Source organism: Fusarium venenatum (assembly GCF_020744135.1).
Source record: "Fusarium venenatum strain MPI-CAGE-CH-0201 chromosome Unknown EDB82scaffold_3, whole genome shotgun sequence".
Taxonomy (NCBI): domain Eukaryota; kingdom Fungi; phylum Ascomycota; class Sordariomycetes; order Hypocreales; family Nectriaceae; genus Fusarium; species Fusarium venenatum.
In genome coordinates this window covers 2,135,333-2,154,117 of record NW_027072131.1, presented here as the reverse complement: position 1 = coordinate 2,154,117, position 18,785 = coordinate 2,135,333, and the positions used below count along the sequence as shown (strand labels likewise).

Below are 18,785 nucleotides of genomic sequence, written 5' to 3'. Positions count from 1 at the left end.
ATTGATACAAAAGAGGGTACCAGAAAAGTTGGCATCCAAGCTTTAGGATATAAAAATAAACGGCCTAAGAACTCTGACCTAATGATTTCATCCCTTATACTTTCAGCAGCCAATTTTTCTGGTACCCTGATTGGGGTTTCTTCTCAAGCTTGCATTTCTCCAATACACGAGTTCTCATTTCGGCATTCAAGACTGGCTGTAATCAGGAGGCTGACTTTTCATCCCCTCCTGCCTGGTATCTTGATTCTCGGGAGGCGGTGACTCGATTTCGGAGGGATGCACAGTCTGGGGGCTCCTATGTTCCGATTGCCCAAACCCGACGTTTCCGTTAAACTGGATCCCCTCGGATCTAGATCTTATCATTTCTGTACCCTCAGTGATAAGAGTACATCGGTGAGGATATCCAGGTAAAGGGCAAAGGCAACTAGCTGAGTTTGTGTTAATGGGCAGATCTGGCGCCCAATAGCCGGGACCCGTGTTTAGAGATGCTTCAGAGTGTCTTGACCTATGAATTAGTCCACAATATTGGTAGAGACAGTTTGTATTGGCGATATCCATAGATGGGACGTAGGAGGCCCCTGGGAAAGGATTCTCTTCGGTACGCTCTTTACTCATGTTTCTAACATGCTGTATCATATGAGAAAGACTGCTGCATCTGTATTCTTGTATTGGCATGTCTTCAATGAAGTGTGACGTTCGTCCCGCAAATTGGGGTTCATTCTCTTCATGCGATACTCGTGAACTGCGCTGACTCGGTTGTCTCCTCATGATTTCGTTCACTCTTGCGATAGCCCGATTCCGACCCTCCTCTTCCTCGATACACCATCGCCGTTGGATTAACAAAGGTGCCTTCTCAATCCACTCCCGTAACGTAATGGCGATATTACGGAACCCCGGTGAGTGTACACTATCGTACTTACACATATCAGCATGATTGGCTTCTATACCGTAGTAGGTGACACCTGGCAATGGAGGTGCAGCTGAGTTTGCATCCACGACGAAGAACCTGTCAAATGGTGAGTTAATTGTAAATAAAGGTAATAGGTAATAGTTAAAGGGGAAGGGGAAGGGGAAGGGGAAAGGAGGGGAGAGGGAGATATAAACCTTTTGCCTTTTATATCCGTTTTCTGATTCTCGCGAACCATGTGAATCTCAAAACGCTGGTAGATATCCAAGAAATGACTGCTGATATTGACGAGAGTCTCGTTGTCTTTCCTGAGCGTCTTCAAGAGCACCGGCTCTGAGTCGAAGAACCTCTTCGGAATCAACGCATTTGCCATAGCTTGAATCATTACACCCCAGGCTGCTGTATCCGATCCTACATACGGGGTGCCCAAGAATATTAGTCCAAAGGTTGATACGTAGATTGACCCGAGGTCTTCCAGGTGAGTTCCACGCACATCATGGGAGTAGAGTAGAGCTCTCTTTACGAGAATGCCTCCTAGTGAGTGACATACCCATATGATAGGGTTCTTGGATGTCTCTTGACTTCTTCGGTGAAGCGTGAGGTTCGTGACGAGATCTTCAGCGTGCTGGTTTATAAAGTGATTACTGGTTGTTCGATCGTACCCTTTGGAGTAGACGTCTGCGTTATATCCGTAGACCAGAATGTTTGCGTGTGTGCCCCTGAGTGCAGTCGGTAGCAGATCCAGCGGCCAGAACGTCCCATCCTTCGTCCATGTCATGTCTGGCTCCCCGTTGAGTCCGTGAACAAGAACGATGTCGGCCTTGGCTTCCGGGTGTGTATAGACTGCTGTAACCTCGTAACGACTTATCTCACGGTTTTTGGACCCCTGTTCAGAAATAAATTAGCCTCCTAAGTCTTAGGGAATAAAAGTAAGTAGTCTAAGAACTATAGTCTAAGGAGCATAAACCGACCTACTAATTTCGTCTCTTAGCCTCGGGGTATCAGAAACATTGGCCACTCGAAGCATAAGAGACAACATTAGCAAGCTAGTCTATGCCATTCAGACTCATGTTCGTCCCCTGAAGCTTAGAGTAGAGACCAGCTTTCTGTTACTCATTAAGAGGGCTGGTTGGTTGTTATACACACCATGATGTATCATTGGAGAAGCGATTCAGTAGTGATGTTTTCGGCAAACTGATATGGACCCAGGTATCACTGTCCCTGATAACGGAGGCCTTCGTTTTCGGGTACTTTGGCCTGATAGTCCTATGCGACGGATGTCCCCTTTCTAGGCATGGATGAAAGGGAATAGAGTGAGAAAGAATGGAAGGAAAGAAAAGAGTGTCGCTGTGTGTGTGAGAGAAAGAGTGAAAGGGAGAGAAAGAATGCATCATAATCTGGCAAAAGTAGGCGGGTGACTGGCATATAAATAGTAGTCCTTCATCCCAAAGATGGCTATCATTGCATTGCCCGAGAAAAGTCACGACTGCCTAAAGAGGCCGCGGTAGGTTTTCAACTGCCCCTTTATTGGCTGATAGCTGGGATTGCTTGCCATTCGCAGACTTTAATTCCGGTTCGTGACTCTTCGGGAAGGATCGATGCCTGCGAAGAACAAATCATAACGTCACAAAGCCACTGTATCTGTCCGAGTCGTAATTAGACTGTCACAGGAAAGATCCATCAACCGCAAAGAATCTGCAAATGGATAAGAATCAATACAGATGTGTATCGTAGCAATTTTAAAGAGGAAAGAACACGCCGTCTTTGTGACCCTAGCATCCTGACCTAGATTCTCTTTCCTTCTCGCCAAGTAGTGGCTGAGTTCTCGCCGGTTCAAGACAGCCAACGCGTCTTCTTTCGTCATAGAGCCCGGGATTCGACATTGGATATTGCATAACACGATAGGATTCGTTCCTGAATAACGTGTAATATAATGGCAAGGGCCTCATTTTACACCTGAATCTTCAACGCCATCCATTTGAAGCGCGTGACATATGCTTTGATCAATTTTCACGATCATGCTAGACTTTGATAGAAAAACATTTCCATTCTCGTGAAGTAGTAGGCTTGATCTCTTGGCAACAATGGTTTTGCGTAGTTAGTCTCAGAAGTCTGAACAGTAGGAACTACTCAGCAGCCGTCATACAATAGTTATGATAACTTCAATGCTAGTACATACGACCATACCTACCAGAGAACTCGGGATCCCATTCTGTCCAGTCTCTTCGCAGTTCTGCCCGCTGATAAGCATACCGTACTGCGAAACGCCATCGGCAGGGGTCAGGCCATGGTGAGTAATGGCAGATGTGTCAATAAGATTTAGACCTGAGCTATATTCAACTTAGGAAAGATTCTTAGACATGAGGTGTTGGTTGGTCATCATTCCTAGTTCTTCCAATGGTGCTTCGTCTTTGAAGACTTGGGTGGGATAGAAATCCCCTCCTAATAGATGTATACCCAAATTTCCTTCTTTGTGAACATGTATCGTCATTAGACACCTGAAACAAATTTAGGGGATCTGCGTAACATTAAGAAGTTATGCTGCAGAATCTTATGCAGAAGCAGCTTAAGTCTACATATATACTAAGCAAGTATTGTGCTTTCCTTTTTAACACTTTGCTTAGATTTGAGAGGTATTGCATCACGACGTTCTTCAGCCCAAAGTGATCACCCTTCTAAGTTTTACACTCGTCGGTCATTCTGCGCCGCCTTGTCGTGGACAGCTTCCTCTCTTGAAATCTTTTTCGAGATGTCTGCCTAGAAAGCAGTTGAAGCAGTTAATGTTCTTTAGCCATCTTCAATCCATCAATGGAACCAATAAACACTCTTCAAAGTCAAACCATGCTTCTTCTTCAGTCGAGAGACGTTGTACTTATTCATGTCCTCATGGATCGTCTGAAAACGCAGCAATTCCTGTTTATGCCCAACAACGAAAGTACATTAGTGTTCTTTCTCTCTCAACTCTCTTGTAGGTAAATCCTAACATATGTGCTGAGTCTATCACTATCCCATTCTGACTAATGTTCTTCTCCCGCCTGCTTTGCGAACTTGTCACGACGCCGTCTCAATGCGTCAATGCATCAAACATAATCCTCCTAAGGAATTACCCGTGCGTCTGTATTCGACTGGAGTAGAATAAAGATAGGAATAACAACATCAACGCAATTACTTGGGTACGAATGACAGGTAGGGGCCATGGCTTCGACAGCATAAAGGCTGGAGGTTTGGTCGTAGGTGCAACCGAAGCCGGTAGAGTCTAAAGCCGAGGTAACTTCGTTCGTTCCCTGACGTTTTTCGAGCTAGATCGCTTCCTGGATACCATCTTGGCGCCGTTCAGATTAAGTAATTGCACGATCTCGGGGTTCCCGCCATATAAGGCAGCCTGCAAAGTCTGCGCGTCGACATCGGCTCCCTTATCTAGCAGTAGTTGTACAATCTCTAGGTTGCCGCAAAATGAGGCAGCCTGTAGAGCATTGCCGTATAAGCCGCCCTGCGCGTTGACCTCCGCTCCCTTGTCTAGCAGTAGTTGCACAACCTCTAGGTTGCTGAGGAAAGAGGCGGCCTGTAGAGCATTGCCGTACTTGCTGCCCTGTGCGTTGACATCCACTCCTTTATCTAGTAGCAATTGCACGACATCTAGGTTGCTGAGGAAAGAGGCGACCTGTAGAGCATTGCCGTACTTGCTGCCCTGTGCGTTGACATCCGCTTCCTTATCTAGTAGTAGTTGCATGGCCTCTAGGTTGCCCTCAACTAAGGCAGTATATAGAGCATTGCCATACTCGCCTCCCTGCGCATTGATATCGGCTCTCTCGTCTAATAGCAGTTCCATGACCTCCTGATGGTGGTGAATTATGGCAGCCTGTAGAGCATTGCCATACTCGCCGCCCTGTGCGTTGACATCGGCTCCCTTGTCTAGCAGTAGTTGTATAACCTCTAGGTTGCTGAAATATGAGGCAGCCTGTAGAGCATTGCCGTACTTGCCGCCCTGCGCGTTGACATCCGCTTCCTTATCTAGCAGTAGTTGTATAACCTCTAGGTTGCTGAAATATGAGGCAGCCTGTAGAGCATTGCCGTACTTGCTGCCCTGCGCGTTGACATCCGCTCCATTATCCAGCAGTAATTGCACGACCTCTAGGTCGCTGAGGAAAGAGGCGGCCTGTAGAGCATTGCCATACTCGCCGCCCTGTGCGTTGACATCCGCTCCCTTATCTAGCAGTAGTTGCATAACCTCTAGGTTGCCCTCAACTAAGGCAGCATATAGAGCATTGCCGTACTCGCCTCCCTGCGCGTTGATATCGGCCCCTTTGTCTAATAGCAGTTGCACAATATCTCGGTGGTTGTGATGTGAGGCAGCCTGTAGAGCATTGCCATACTCGCCGCCCTGCGCGTTGACATCCGCTCCCTTGTCTAGCAGTAGTTGCACAACTTCCAGTTTGCCCTTAGATGAGGCAGCCTGCAGAGCATTGCTGTATAAACCGCCCTGCGCGTTGATATCTGCTCCTTTGTCTAATAATAGTTGCATAATATCTCGATGGTCGTGATGTGAGGCAGCCTGTAGAGCATTGCCGTATAAGCCGCCCTGCGCGTTGATATCTGCTCCTTTGTCTAATAATAGTTGCATAATATCTCGATAGTCGTGATGTGAGGCAGCCTGTAGAGCATTGCCGTATAAGCCGCCCTGCACGTTGACCTCCGCTCCCTTGTCTAGCAGTAGTTGCACAACTTCCAGTTTGCCCTTAGACGAGGCAGCCTGTAGAGCGTTGCCGTACTCGCCTCCCTGTGCATTGATATCCGCTCCCTTATCTAGCAGTAGTTGCATAACCTCCAGTCTGCCTTCATATGAGGCAGCATAGAAAGCATTGCTGTACTCGCCTCCTTGCGCGTTGACATCCGCTCCCTTGTCTAGCAGTAGTTGCATAACCTCTAGCTTGCCCTTAGATGAGGCAGCCTGCAGAGCATTGCCGTACTTGCCGCCCTGTGCGTTGACATCCGCCCCCTTGTCTAGCAGTAGTTGTATAACCTCTCGGTGACCTTCATATGAGGCAGCCTGCAGGGCATTGCCGTAGTTGCCGCCTTTCGCATTGACATTCGCTCCCTCTGTAATCAGATTCCCCACAGCCTTTATAAGTCCACCCAGGCAAGCATAATACAATTTGGATGCCCTAGCAGGTCCTGGTTCATCGATCCACCAGCGGTCGGCCTGATACAATCGACACCACCGTTGAAATGTTGTCTCGTCTCGTAAAAAGCTAACCGTGGTTCGAACGATGTCTTCAGAAGTCCCGGCCGAAACGGCGTAGCCCATCCAGGACTCTGCTGCATACCGTGCCATTGGAAAATCACGTCTGATCGTGCTGTGACTGCTCCTGGCATCGTTAAGGTACGTCAAGCAAGTTTTAGAGATGGCAATGCTGGCGTTTTCGAGGCTGAATTGGGCTTGCTCAAGAAGATACTCTTTGACAGAGAAATGGGCCAGATGAAGTTCCTCTACGGTCCCAGCGTAGTCTGTGACTTTGGCGATTATCACCAAGCTGGGGCAGTATCGTAGAACGTCAGCTTCTTGACATAGTCTGCCGTTAACATCGAAGCCCAGAGGCTCTCGATCTATTTCCGTAGCTATCACTTCGATGGCCTCTGCTAGCGTCAGAGGCCTCTTGGTGTAGACGAGAAACTGCAGAAGCCGAATCGCGCCGCTCTTATATTCCGACGGTATGTCCTGGAGCATGCGGTAATATGTCTCATTTAGATCACGGGGGAGAGATTCTAGAGTCGTCTTGATGGCTGCAGGGCTCAGGCATCTAGCGAGGCTCTCTAATTGACAAGCAGCCCATCTGAACCTTCGACAAATGTCAGAAAATTATTTCAATGCATGAATAACCTGCACCAGTACTTACATCCCGTCGGCTCCATCTCCAATTTTGTCACGAATTTCCAGTAGGATACCCAGAGATAACTCCTTCTTGACGAAATCGGGCTTATTTTCAAGCGTTGCTGTAACGTAGGAGTGGATGTCGGCGTTGACGGCCATCTTGTCGAGTAGGATACAGTTAAACTCATCAAACGAGTCAGGGATCTCGCGTTGGAAGTCCGCTTCTGGACGGCCGGTCACAATAAGCTGGGCGTTACTGGACGCCATACTATTTATCCAACCCAGAAGTTCTCCTTTTGTCGTACACTCGTCCAAAGCATCGAGGACGATAACAACCTTTTCGGTGATTTGTACCATTGTGTCGACATAGGCTGACAAGGCAGTTGTATCGGGCTGCCTTCCTCCATCATTGTGGGAAGTGAAAAGACTATCAAGTCTTCTTGCGGCTTCGTTCCCGGTATAATAAAGCTGAACTGCCAGCGAGCGTAGGAGATCCTCCAGTTTCTGTTTCCTGGTATCGCTAAAGTCGAAGAAGAAGGCAAGCGTGGTGCAGGTGTCTATTTGCAGAAGATGATCCAGAATCGTCGTACTTAGAACGGTCTTGCCACATCCTGCCAGACCGTAGAGCCACAGGTGTTGACGTGCTCCAAGTTTCCATTCCTGGAAGGCGGGACTCTTTAGAAGCCAGGACCCAGTGCCAGGATGACGGCGTTTTCTTGCCAAGTTGGCATTAGTTGAATAATCTGGGGGGGACAGCCATCGCTCGATTTTGGCGAAGTGGTGGTCAGATGCCATGCTCATCACCGCATGTTTGGTCTCATTTCCCGCGGATTCGACTGTTCCAAGTCAGAAGAGAGAGCGTGAGCTGGCGTTATGATACTAACTAGAACTGAGGATTTTGCTAATACGCTTCTCAGCCTCGACCTTGCTGGGAGGGATCTGGTGTAGGAGATCCTTCGCGTACGCCGCCGCCATCATTGCCGCAAAGCCCTGCCACTCCTTGTTCTTGTGCGAGTCGGAGTAGTCGCATATTCCGCGGATCACTAAACACGGAAAATGGTTCATCAAGCCGGCCGCCTCCATCTCGAAACACAGGACATCCATACTAGCCGCCAGCTTGTCCCGAGCAAGTGCATCCTTCATCAACTGATTTGCGCTGGCGACCAACCCATAATGGATAGCAGGGTTATCCTCCTGCTCGCTCCGTTCTTTTCGATCCACCAGACAAACGGGATCGTCGCTGCACACGTCACCGCATTCGTCTGACGAGTCCGGATGGACAACGTCGGATCGGTAGAGTCTATCGCTGGCTGGGGGTGGCCGAGAATACTTCTGTCGTAGGCGGGGCCATTGTTCCAATGCCCTATCAATGTGGGCGCTGAGCTGGTGCCCTTCCAACTCGTATTCAGCCTCGAGTCCGCTCAATGCTGTCAGAAGCAACTGTGGCGGCTGGTTTAAGGATCCTGTCGTCACGAACGCATGCTCCTGAATTGCTTTGCCATAGTCATATTGAAACACGCCGCCTTTTCCATTGCCGCGGGCACTCACTACAATATCGCCAAGGCGTATATCGTGCTTTGCGCTTGGGACACCACCGCCGATGCCAACCATCAATCCGAAACGAATATTTGGAAAGCTGCGCAACATGTCCCTTGCCACAGTGGCGGCGGAGGTCGTGCCATACTCGGACTTAGGCAAGACGGCCATGACAACGTTGTGCTTCCCGATTTTCCCCAGAGCATAAGTATTGTTGTCATTATCGGCGATTGTTTCGAGTTGGTCGTGTTTTTCGTTAAAGAAGGCTCGCGCGGCGACAAATTCGGTGGTGACGGCACAAATCCAGCCGACTGTGTACTTCTGGGGATCCGACATAGTCAGCGATCGGTGTCGAGCGGGGAGGAAGACGTGATGTTGTATGGACAATCGCAACAAAGGCGCGCTTGAGGGGGAATAAAGTAAGGCCTGCATGTTCTCAGTGGCGGCGGGCATGTGTCAGGCTCTGAGGATGCATGAGAATCCCGTCAGTCAGCCTCACGGCGCTTCGATGCAGTAACCTGCAGCAGACTGGGCGTTTTAGCTACATGATTGGCGAGGAAATCCATGTCAAAGCAACTGCCTCTCAAATGCAGAGCGAATGGCGACGGACGAAAGGCGGCCATACATCAGCTGGACACCCGGTCTCCCAATAGAAGCAAATCCGGCGAACGACCAGGCAAACACGTACGGAATTTGATGCCTCCAGTCTTTCTTGGTTGTCGCCCCATTGTTCGTGGCTCTCCAATCTTGCGACTGTCTGGAATTCTGGGATGTCCGATTGTGTATCGAGATTGCGCGACAATAATTATGAATGTTGTATGGGAACAATCATTCTGGCGTTCATCTCGGTAAGCGCAGGGTGGAAAAAATGCATATTGTTCTGAAGGATGGCAGACAAAAAAGAAAACCCATTGTCAGCTAATGGGACGACGTCGCGATTGAATGGTCGCCCGGTTCAAGCCAGCGGGTGGTACCGTCTACGTCATAATGTTAGGCATGCGGCAGAACGATGGTGATTCAAATTTTTATGGCTTATCGCCAAGCCGCACGACAAGTTTTGGTGCTCGCTTCAGGCAACAAAAGCAAATTCTGCAGGACTTTGCCTTTACTAGGGATTTATAGTGCCGCATTCATCCACCAGCCTAGGCATAAGGATGAGTTATTTTTACCGTTAACATTAATGTCAAAATTATCTACGTAGAATCAACGTCTTCTATATAGTATATATATTGATAATGATTTTTGACCTGGGATAACTCCAAAATCTGGGCGCGTCGATTGTGATAGGCGTTCAATGGGAATTTATCTCGTGTGCGAGCTGCGGGTTTAAGGTAGGCTGGCTCAATCCCAGATGGAGAAGCGGCACCCATGTGATCATCTAAGCCAATCAATAAAGTGAGGCGAGAGATGAAGTTGGGTAGCGAAACACCCACCTACATACTAGCACAAGAATTAAGAGCATGAGATTTAATTTCGAGAAAAATATAGACCGTTATAAATGGTTACATGATATCACTAGACAACAATATCTTAATTTTCAGAATTTAGGGTTTATGTTTAATTCTTCTTAGATATAAACATTTCATCCACGATCAGAATTAGGAGCTTGGCACTAACGGTAGCGTGACCTAGTGGGTGAGCTGAAACCAGGGCTGCGTGAAAGGAGGGGGCGTGAATGTAAAGCCTAGGTGGATCGATCACCGTTATTGCAACTAGAACCGTTTCTGATGGATGATGTTACGGTCAATAACGGTGATAAGGACATAACGGCAGCAGATACTGTAAGAACATCGTGGCCGGTTTCCGGAGCTGTGTCGATCACGGACCCGGATGAACATCGGCGAATTATCCAAATTTTGGAGCCAAGACCAGCTTGACTATGGAAGACTCCCCGTCCGCTCTCCCATAGATAAGCTGGTAAGGGGCGGATTAGTAGTTGGGTCGGTGACGACCAGCGAATCCCCGCTGTTGTATGTTTTTACTTTTTGCTCCTTCGTAATTTGATATCGACGAACGCAAGTGCGTGAATGCTTGATAAGGGGAGTTTGAACTCTATAATCCAACCGTGAAGGTTTAGTCAAGTTGTGATTGTAAGTTTCAAGTAAGTTCTTGGAAATGAGTCTTGAAATAGGTATCTCAAAGTACGCGTGACCTTGACCGTGAGGCAACAGAGCTTTCTTCAGCCTGTATGATGTTAATATGTAATTCACTGCCAGAGGTGTATGAAGCAACTCGCCATCAAAACTTCAAAGATTCTGTATTGCCGCTATGCAATCAAAGTCCAAATACTAAATGTCCTTGCCTAAAGATGTGGCGTAAATGTACAGATAACTAAAATCCTCCATTGTTTTCTCCCTTGTTCTAATACTGACATATCATACCCAGCGTGAAGCTAGTAATGCGGCTGCTCGTTAGGCGAGCCGAATGTTGTTTTCCTGGAGCATGTGTTGCCCCGAGGAGCCGTGTAGAAGTTTAAGGTGGAACTTGTCTCCGAAATCCAAGGTTTGAAGCTTAATTGGGCCCCAACGAGGTTTGTGCCTGTGTTCATGATGGTTCATGATGAATGATCCCAGCCTTATGATCTCGTCTTTACGACTCGTCCGAATTCCTTGTGAGTCCTTATCCAAATCTTAGCTGAGTCACATAATTCAGTCACTCTTGGCGTCTGTAATGAAAAAGCCAATATCGATTCCAAAAGGCTCTTTTGGCATCGATTCTTCTTCAGGTGGTCAGTCCCATGATAAGGCTTCTGCTTGCGTAGGCCTGGCTAGGTTGGCCCGCCAATCGTTTTGGTTATTTTGGATTGATGCTCAATCCCGTGGTGCAAGCATGACGACATATTCTCGAGTGCTGTGCCCGAATTGAATCATATCCTTGTCCCTCAACTCCAGATATCTACTGTCGGCAATCTTGCCATCATTCAACTTGGTTCCATTGGCACTCTCAAGATCGATAAGATACGGCTTGACCTTGCCGATCTTATCGCCAAACTCATTCCTCTTCTCAACATAGCGGAACTGGATCACGGCGTGCTGCTTGCTGATACTTGGGTGCTCTGCGGGCAAATCGACAACCGACATTTCCCGTCCGACGAGCCAGCAACTCCTCGCGCTCAGCTCTATCGTGTCGACAATGTCTTGGCCCTTGAAGATAAACAGCTTCCAGACGTCGCGCGGCGAAGGCTTACGTGCCTCAGCGGGCTCGTAGTACTTGAGTGTGACTGTCGTGCCATCTGCTTGTGTGACCGAGTTGGATGCTGCGGCCAAGACACCCGTGCTTCCGAAATTGGGCTTCTCCTTGGGCTTCTCGGGCTCTTCGCCGGTGGTAACAGCAAAGGAGTCTGCCTGGGAAGGTAAAGGAGCAGCCTGTCTCACTGGGCTGCGTTTCGCGACCCGTTTATCGTTTCCTTCGTCATCGTCGCCGCGTGGTCTTCGTCGTGAACTTTTGTCGTCGCGTGACCGTCGACGTCTATGTTCTCTGTTCCTATCGCGATCCCGATCTCGGCTTCTTGACCTCCGTCGTGAGGAGGACTCTGGTGTCCGGGATCGCCTCCTGTCGCGTCTGTCACGGGATCGCCTCCGCTCTCGGCGTCCGGAATCGCGGTCTGAGTGTTTTGATCGACGGTCGGTGTCTCTGGGTTCGTGATCCTCGTCATCGTAGCGCTTTCGGCTAGGCCGAGTCCCACGTTCCTCGTCCGACGCCATTTTGTATTAGATGTGAGTGCCAATGCTCGCCGTGAAAAAAAGGAAAAGAAAAAGATGTAAAACAAGATGACGCAGCTAGGATGCTGAGCTAGGTTGGGTTAGGTAGGTAGATTAGATCTGCACGACAGCTTTGGAAAGGTGGAACTATGAAGTGAGTGGCTTATACACTAATCGATGTAGGGAACAGAGTGTGGCTCAAGCACGTGGGATGCGCTTGCACATGCCATTTATGTAAGAAAAGCTGAGACGAATTTAATTGTCATAAAACTGGCACATCAAAACCTTAGATAGATAAACTCCATAGCTGCTCTATGCTACTTGTTTTGTCCCCATGATAGGTGTATCTTCTCATCGCTCATGCGCCGCCATTGTACTCCAGTAAGCGCAGTAGCCTCTGCTGCAAATCCAGTTCCCAATAGAGAAAGAAAAAAAAAAGAGAGAGAAAAATCCCGCTGTGGATATCAAATCGAGTCCCATCTCATTTCCCAAAAAGAAAAAGTGTCCGTAAGTAGAAAATTCGTCAAGTCATGATGAGAAAAAAGACGTTTTCAAGTGGCAGAAGAGATAGCCATGGCGGTTATCCTTGAACCATTGTCGAGGTATGCTTCGGCGTTTGTGTTGAGATCTTCAACACCCTTTCTGACAGTAAGACGCTGCTCATCCTCGTCCCACCACACATCGTCGCCGACCTCGGCATCGGCAGGGACTAGCAGAAGCATGCCCTGGTTGCTTCCGAGAGCGATCCTGCACGACGAGTCCTTGACAAAAGTCTCGAGGAAGGGGACGTCGTAGCCCTGCATCCCCCGCAAGGGTCCCCCACTCTCTACAAAGTCTCTGATGAGGTTGCTTTGCTCGAGGCTCCAGAACTGACGGAAGTCTTCTGGACGCGAGAAGGCATCGACGTTTGCGAGGAGCTCTAACATGCCTGCCATGCCGTTGAGGACGGGGCTGAGGAAGTGGACGAAGGAGTTGAGGACCTCCTCGCGCGAGTATCTTGGGTCCGCATGTGTTCTGAGGGCTGGCGACATTGTGTTTAGGAGTGTGAGAAGCCGTTCTTGACTGGCAGGTTGTGGTGTTCGGACGTGGTAGGCCATGGTCAAGAGAGAGACGAGAGAGAAGGTAGATGACATGGAGGAGAGAGGGTCTGAGAGGTTGGCGATGCTATCGATGTAGATGGTCTTGTTTGGCTTGTTTGAGAGTAGCTTTGAAGGCATTTTGATGTGTGTCGTCCAAGTAGGTAGGTAGTAGGTAGTATTGATATAGATAGTAGGTAGTAATAGTAGATAGTGTATGGTTGTTGTATAAAGATGATGAGCTAGAATGAAGAACCTCAGCTTCTGGAAGGACATGGCAGACTATTTCAACAAAATAGCGAGATCCATTCTATCCAATAAAGTAAACTAAATCCAAAACAGAAAGAGAAGCGCCGACTGTGTTGTGTAGTGTAGTATAGTGTCCCCCCCCTTTCAAAAGCATCCATCTGCCATCTCCCATCTCCATCTCCGTGGGCTCCGTTTGGCATATCCATTCTGTGGTCAGTCTAAGTGAGGTGAGAGAGACCCTGGTTCCAGACGATTACCCAATAAAGTCACTCATGATAGCAAGGTGGTTGATTGACAGGGCTCCAGGCCCCCACGAGAGGGAACCACAGGGAACCACGCATCGGGTAATTCCCATTTTAGCTTGGGCATGGATGGCGTGCCTCGCGTTTCTCCTAGTGGATGTTACAGGCAGGACAGGCGTAGCACGGACCATTTGAAAGCCTGGAGACAGGAGACAGGGCAAGTCAGGGCACAACAACAAGCCCAGTTTTTTTATGGCCTGTGAAAGTTGTTGAGGCGAGTTTTTTCACATGAAGATACCTTTGTACTAGAGGTATGTAAGATGAGATGGCACAGATGTTGTGACATTGTGTACAACCAAAGTCAAATTCCATACTCAGTCTGTTCCAGCCTTTGTTTCCATTTGTTTTTGTTGATATCAGCTCCATTTATCCATCACTATCAGGCCGACCCGTCTCTCTGACTGCATCTCATGTTCGAGACCTCTCGTTGTTGGTCTGTCACTCGGGCCTTTTTTTCTTCTGTCTTATTTTCTTGGCTTGATCTTCCCGTTTATTTGCTGTGCCGAGTCACTCCTGTAGTTGCAGTAATAATAAGTAATAGCATGGAAGGGGAGCCCATCATCCCTCCATCATGGGATCAGCTCCCGTTGTTCCCGCGGCTTACGCGCTTCCAACTTTGTTTTGCATCTTATCATCTTTCTCTCTTTTTGTCGACAGCCACCAAAGATTTGGGAGGTAAAACCCCCCCACTCTCCGCTGCGGTACGCTTTGTTTTGCTTTGCTTTGCGGAGAGAGGAGCGGAGCGGATAAAGGGTTTCCATATCAGCCTGGTAACCTAAGCTAACCTACTAAGCTAGAGTCGACTCTACGTGGCTCCCCGGATTCTCCTTTCCTCTTGTGTATGTCAAAGCAGATGTGTGCTATCCATAGGTACCAATAGCGACCGTCTTTGGCTTGCGGCGTAGTCTTCGGTTGTAGTTGTTCTGTGTCAGGCTTGTTTCTATCGATCTCATCTTTTTTTACTCTATATCTATCGGATGTAACGCTCCGTCCATGTCCATGTCGAGTTATGTCATTCATGCTGTGCTCTTCGGCACCTCCATAACCTCTTGATTGGCTGTAAGCTCTGTGCTATCAAACAAAACCCTGAATATACCTATTACCCTCACCACAAAGTCTCCTGACAAGTACGGCCCTTTTCCGGGTATGCCAATAACAAAAACAGGTGATTCAATCTCGCCCTGCTCGGTGCTACTTTGATTTATGTGAACCAGATCGCATGTAGATCAGATGTTGATTTTTGACCTAATCTTGATGGTACGTCTGCCGCAGAGCCTCATTATTCAGCCTTTTCATGTTGATGCCAGCAACAGAATGACGGTTTGGACGGACTGAGGAAACGCTTTGACTTTTGTCGCATTGTGTTTCAACTAAATATAAACATTTGTATCTTCTTTTTGATCGACATATCGCGACGTGTTTTGTTACATCTCCTAAAATAACCTTGATTTCCTAAAATAAAATAAAAGCGCGCAAGCACTTCTTGTTACATTGAGTTGGTATCGTGTATGACATATGAATCCCGTGATTTTTCTTTGCTCCTTTCTAGAATATCGTGACTTGGCGGGCCGACTTTGTAATATCTGGGGCCTCATACAAAGTAGTACTATATCCACTTCTTTACCCTGTCAATTTGTGGATATCCTAGATACCAACGTGCCATCAGTAGCGGTATGCATCTGGTACATAGTACCATCTATCAAGCATGGACTTGTAGCATGTCCTCTATTGTTCTAGTGTGTTTCTTTAACTTGGTAAAAAATCCAAACGTTGAACTCTCCCTCTTATTGCTATGATGATGCTTTGACTTTGATCAAACAATCTTTGACCCTTTGCGTGGGGTTTCAAGGTTGATAACAAGCTTAGTTGTTAGTTTCTCTAACAAGATGTAAAACTGCTTGGGGCATTATTGCTGGTCTGAAGATCTTGTCGATCGCCGAAACGCAGGGTCGTCAATCATCTGCCGTGTTGTTAAATGTGATCAGTAGGGGTGAATGGCAGTGTCATGTTCGCCTCACATATTCTATCATTCACTTGTTCTTCTCCTTGGTCAGCTATGTATGACATGGCAGCACAGTCATAGATATTGACCACGTGTGACTTAGCACAGCAAGTTGTGATGATCCTGCACATATTGGCGCTTCAATAATATACTCATCCTACACCGTTCGTTTCATTCGGTGATGGCATTCATGCCCGAAGAGTCACTCGGTTCGGCTCGGACTTGTTTTGATCTCGGCGCTACGAATGACAACAGCAAGACGGTAAGGACGTCTAGAATCGCCGATCTCCTTAATTCAAAACCCTTCTTTGGAGCCAGGGCATTCAAAGGGATATTCATGGTCGCGATGGTTTCACATCGAGGAAATCCAACCACTTACACCGAGTGACTCAGCCGGCTTACTAGTCGAAATAAAAACCACCGTCGAGTTCAGCTTCAACACTCAAGCATGTCTTTCATATTCGAAAACATTCTCTGAATTCTAATAAACTTTACATAAACGATAGATTCGAATTAATTATTTTGTAAAACAATTCTCTTAATACATGAACAATCGTGAAATCAATTACGTCACTAAATTAAGCCTATTTCACCTTTTGCCTCGTTTGTAACAAAGCAAATAACACTCTACGCATTGCACAGCAGAAGTAGCCAAAAGGTATACACATGGCAATGTCAACCAACGAACCCCCCGAAAACTATGCCCTCTTCAGGGATTGTTTATCTACTACCCTTCTCCAACCTGCTCCCTCGGCCCCGGACCCGCCCAAACGCCGTCGGCGCCGCAAGAACTCGGCCGCTGCTCCAGCCACTGCAACATCCACTCCGGCTCCGAACCCGGAGAGAGACGCCGAAGAGCTGGCCGATTTTGTGGATTACCTGGCTACAGAGATATTTGAGAATCTCCCAGAGGAGCTGCAGACCTTGGAATATCGAACCTGGAGGGACGATGAGGCGTTACAGGAACAGTACTCTCTGCCTCTCACAAAAGAGAGTCTCTCCATGTTGAACCTGCCACCGTCTGTTGTTGAGACATTGACAACTTACAACCTTATCTCTGCCGACCCAGACACTACATCGCATCTCCCGTCCTCTCCCGAGGCATTTCTACTTCCCATCATAACCTCGTACATCACTCCCCTGATCGAGCCACCTCCCGCTACACGTTCCACTCGTGCTGATGCCTGCGAGCTTTGTGCTCGATCATGGGTTCCTCTGTCATATCATCATCTCATCCCAAGATTCGTGCACGAAAAGGCCGTCAAGCGAAGTTGGCACCGCAAGGAAGATCTACAGAATGTAGCCTGGCTGTGTGGTGCGTGTCATCGCTTTGTGCATAACTTTAAGACTCACGAGGAGCTCGCTCGGGATTACTACACTGTTGATTTGTTACTCGAGGAGGAAGAGGTTCAACGATGGGCTGCATGGGTTGGAAAGTTAAGATGGAAAGGAAGGTAGTTTCGGTTATTCCATTACTGTCTTGGAAAATTCATGCTCGATCAGCCAGGCATACATTTAAAAGGACTCTTATCGTTCTCAATACTGTATTACTACCCTTGTCCCGGCCAGACTCTTCTTTATCCCGACACTCCTTAGACTTTGCCATAGCCTCGTTTGCCAATGCTGACACTATCTCAAGCCCAAGTTCCGTAGCATCAACATTTTTCTTAAAAAATTGGTCGAGTATACTTTTCACACAATGTCCCATCTCCTCGACAAACCAAGGAGCTGGTTTCTCTATATAGAGTCCATAACTATGATGACGAGAGTTTAATCATAGCCGACACTGGCGATAGCAACTTCGCAGAGAGCTCACCGGCCCAAGGCAGTGAGCGTGTGCGCGCGCCTTTGCATATCGGAAAATTGACCGCTCAAGGCATATGTGACGAGTTATCAAGTTACTTTATGCTATCTAGAATATATGCTCTTAAGGTTATTTATCTTTATACTCTAAAGTAGTCATGGGCACGGTAGGAGACGTGTCGAACGAATGTAGAAGAGGTTAAAGTGGCAAAGTAGGTTGTCGAAGAGTTTAGGAGCTAAGGTCTTGAAATACGACAGTTGAATATTAATTATTTATATAAATAGCCTCTTTTGAATTGCAACTTAGATTGATTACTTGGGCTTAGTCTGCCCGTTTTCGGTATAGGAACCAGAACTTATCCCTACTCACAAAGTACGAACTATATGGATGGTCACTATATGGACACTCATCCTCACTTGGATCCCAGAAGGGAATCGCACGACTCCAAGTATCCTCCCATTCTTCATACCCATCCTTTTCCCAATCATACGCATCCTCAAGGATGGCATCAAGGTATACCCACGGAAGCCAAGGTCGATCATCTTCTTGTGTTCCTAAGGAAAAGTCTGGGTTTTCTGCCGTTATAGAAACAGCGGGGTAGTCAAACTCCCTGGAGTCCAGGTATGTCGTTAAAATGAATTCTGTTAACTCTTCAAGGCTCATTTTCTGGAGGCGTGCAAGCATTTCTAAGCCCTGGGAAGCCAGGTAGTGAAGGTGGTTGAGAAATCTTGCCTCGTAACCTTCCTGCATTAAGTTTAAAAAACTCTTTTCTAAGTATCGCCGAAGGCTGTCAGTCAATGATGGTAAGACCTTGCCGCGGATGGATTTAAGACGCTCAGCAACACTTGATAGTAGCTCCCGATATTTCTGCAGAATATAGAACATAATGCAGTAAAATCTCCCAACGGCGTTCTGGTGACTTATTTCATGGCGATGGCCGTCAAAAAACATCTCTCGGAATTCGTTATTCCTCTTACGCAGCAATTGCTATCTATTGAAGAAGGTCAGACAGTAACTTTCAAAGGTAAAGGCTGCAGTCATAAACCGTCTTCGCTCATCCTATGTCAACGCTGTTGACTGTCGTGCAATATAGAAATCAGCACCGGGGTTCTTGGCCATATTTGACACAAGGTTTTGTTATTAAACTCTTGAACTTCTATGTCACTGCGCGGATAATAAACGCTATTTGATACATACTTTCAGTATGTGATTCTAAGTTGTAATTTATGAGTCTTGAGTAAAGTTTAGCTGGTGTGTTTGTTGCAGCTAAGCTTGAAGGTTTACGACAACACAAAAGCTCTGTAGACGAACACTGATCAACGAAGTGTAGCCACTGTTT

General features: G+C 47.5%; 6 protein-coding genes across 6 annotated transcripts; 1 reads left to right on the top strand and 5 right to left on the bottom strand.

The window, feature by feature from the left end:
- Window positions 1-47: 47 nt before the first annotated feature.
- Window positions 48-2,370, bottom strand: EDB82DRAFT_504665 (Alpha/Beta hydrolase protein). Its single transcript, XM_025726930.2, has 3 exons — window positions 2,054-2,370; window positions 1,105-1,793; window positions 48-1,006 (listed from the first exon to the last, which is right to left on the bottom strand). The coding sequence occupies exons 1-3, from the start codon at window positions 2,054-2,056 to the stop codon at window positions 187-189; spliced, it is 1,512 nt and encodes a 503-aa protein (XP_025581448.2). The 5' UTR covers window positions 2,057-2,370; the 3' UTR covers window positions 48-186.
- Window positions 2,371-5,611: 3,241 nt separating this feature from the next.
- Window positions 5,612-8,648, bottom strand: EDB82DRAFT_546596 (uncharacterized protein; the record flags this gene model as incomplete). The annotated part of the gene is made up of 4 exons (XM_065609467.1): window positions 5,612-5,710; window positions 5,829-6,744; window positions 6,802-7,612; window positions 7,661-8,648. 4 exons carry the CDS (start codon window positions 8,646-8,648, stop codon window positions 5,612-5,614), a joined length of 2,814 nt encoding a protein of 937 aa, XP_065463856.1.
- Window positions 8,649-11,122: 2,474 nt separating this feature from the next.
- Window positions 11,123-12,016, bottom strand: EDB82DRAFT_526514 (SMAD/FHA domain-containing protein; the record flags this gene model as incomplete). Its single annotated transcript, XM_025726928.1, has 1 exon — window positions 11,123-12,016. The coding sequence occupies one exon, from the start codon at window positions 12,014-12,016 to the stop codon at window positions 11,123-11,125; it is 894 nt and encodes a 297-aa protein (XP_025581446.1).
- A 548-nt stretch (window positions 12,017-12,564) lies between these two features.
- EDB82DRAFT_477159 (uncharacterized protein) lies at window positions 12,565-13,230 on the bottom strand (the record flags this gene model as incomplete). Its single annotated transcript, XM_025726927.1, has 1 exon — window positions 12,565-13,230. The coding sequence occupies one exon, from the start codon at window positions 13,228-13,230 to the stop codon at window positions 12,565-12,567; it is 666 nt and encodes a 221-aa protein (XP_025581445.1).
- Window positions 13,231-16,094: 2,864 nt separating this feature from the next.
- Window positions 16,095-17,474, top strand: EDB82DRAFT_504650 (uncharacterized protein). The gene has a single exon (XM_025726926.2). It carries the CDS (start codon window positions 16,309-16,311, stop codon window positions 17,098-17,100), a length of 792 nt encoding a protein of 263 aa, XP_025581444.1. The 5' UTR covers window positions 16,095-16,308; the 3' UTR covers window positions 17,101-17,474.
- Window positions 17,475-17,767: 293 nt separating this feature from the next.
- EDB82DRAFT_576755 (uncharacterized protein) lies at window positions 17,768-18,331 on the bottom strand (the record flags this gene model as incomplete). The annotated part of the gene is made up of 1 exon (XM_025726925.2): window positions 17,768-18,331. The coding sequence occupies one exon, from the start codon at window positions 18,329-18,331 to the stop codon at window positions 17,768-17,770; it is 564 nt and encodes a 187-aa protein (XP_025581443.2).
- Window positions 18,332-18,785: the final 454 nt, after the last annotated feature.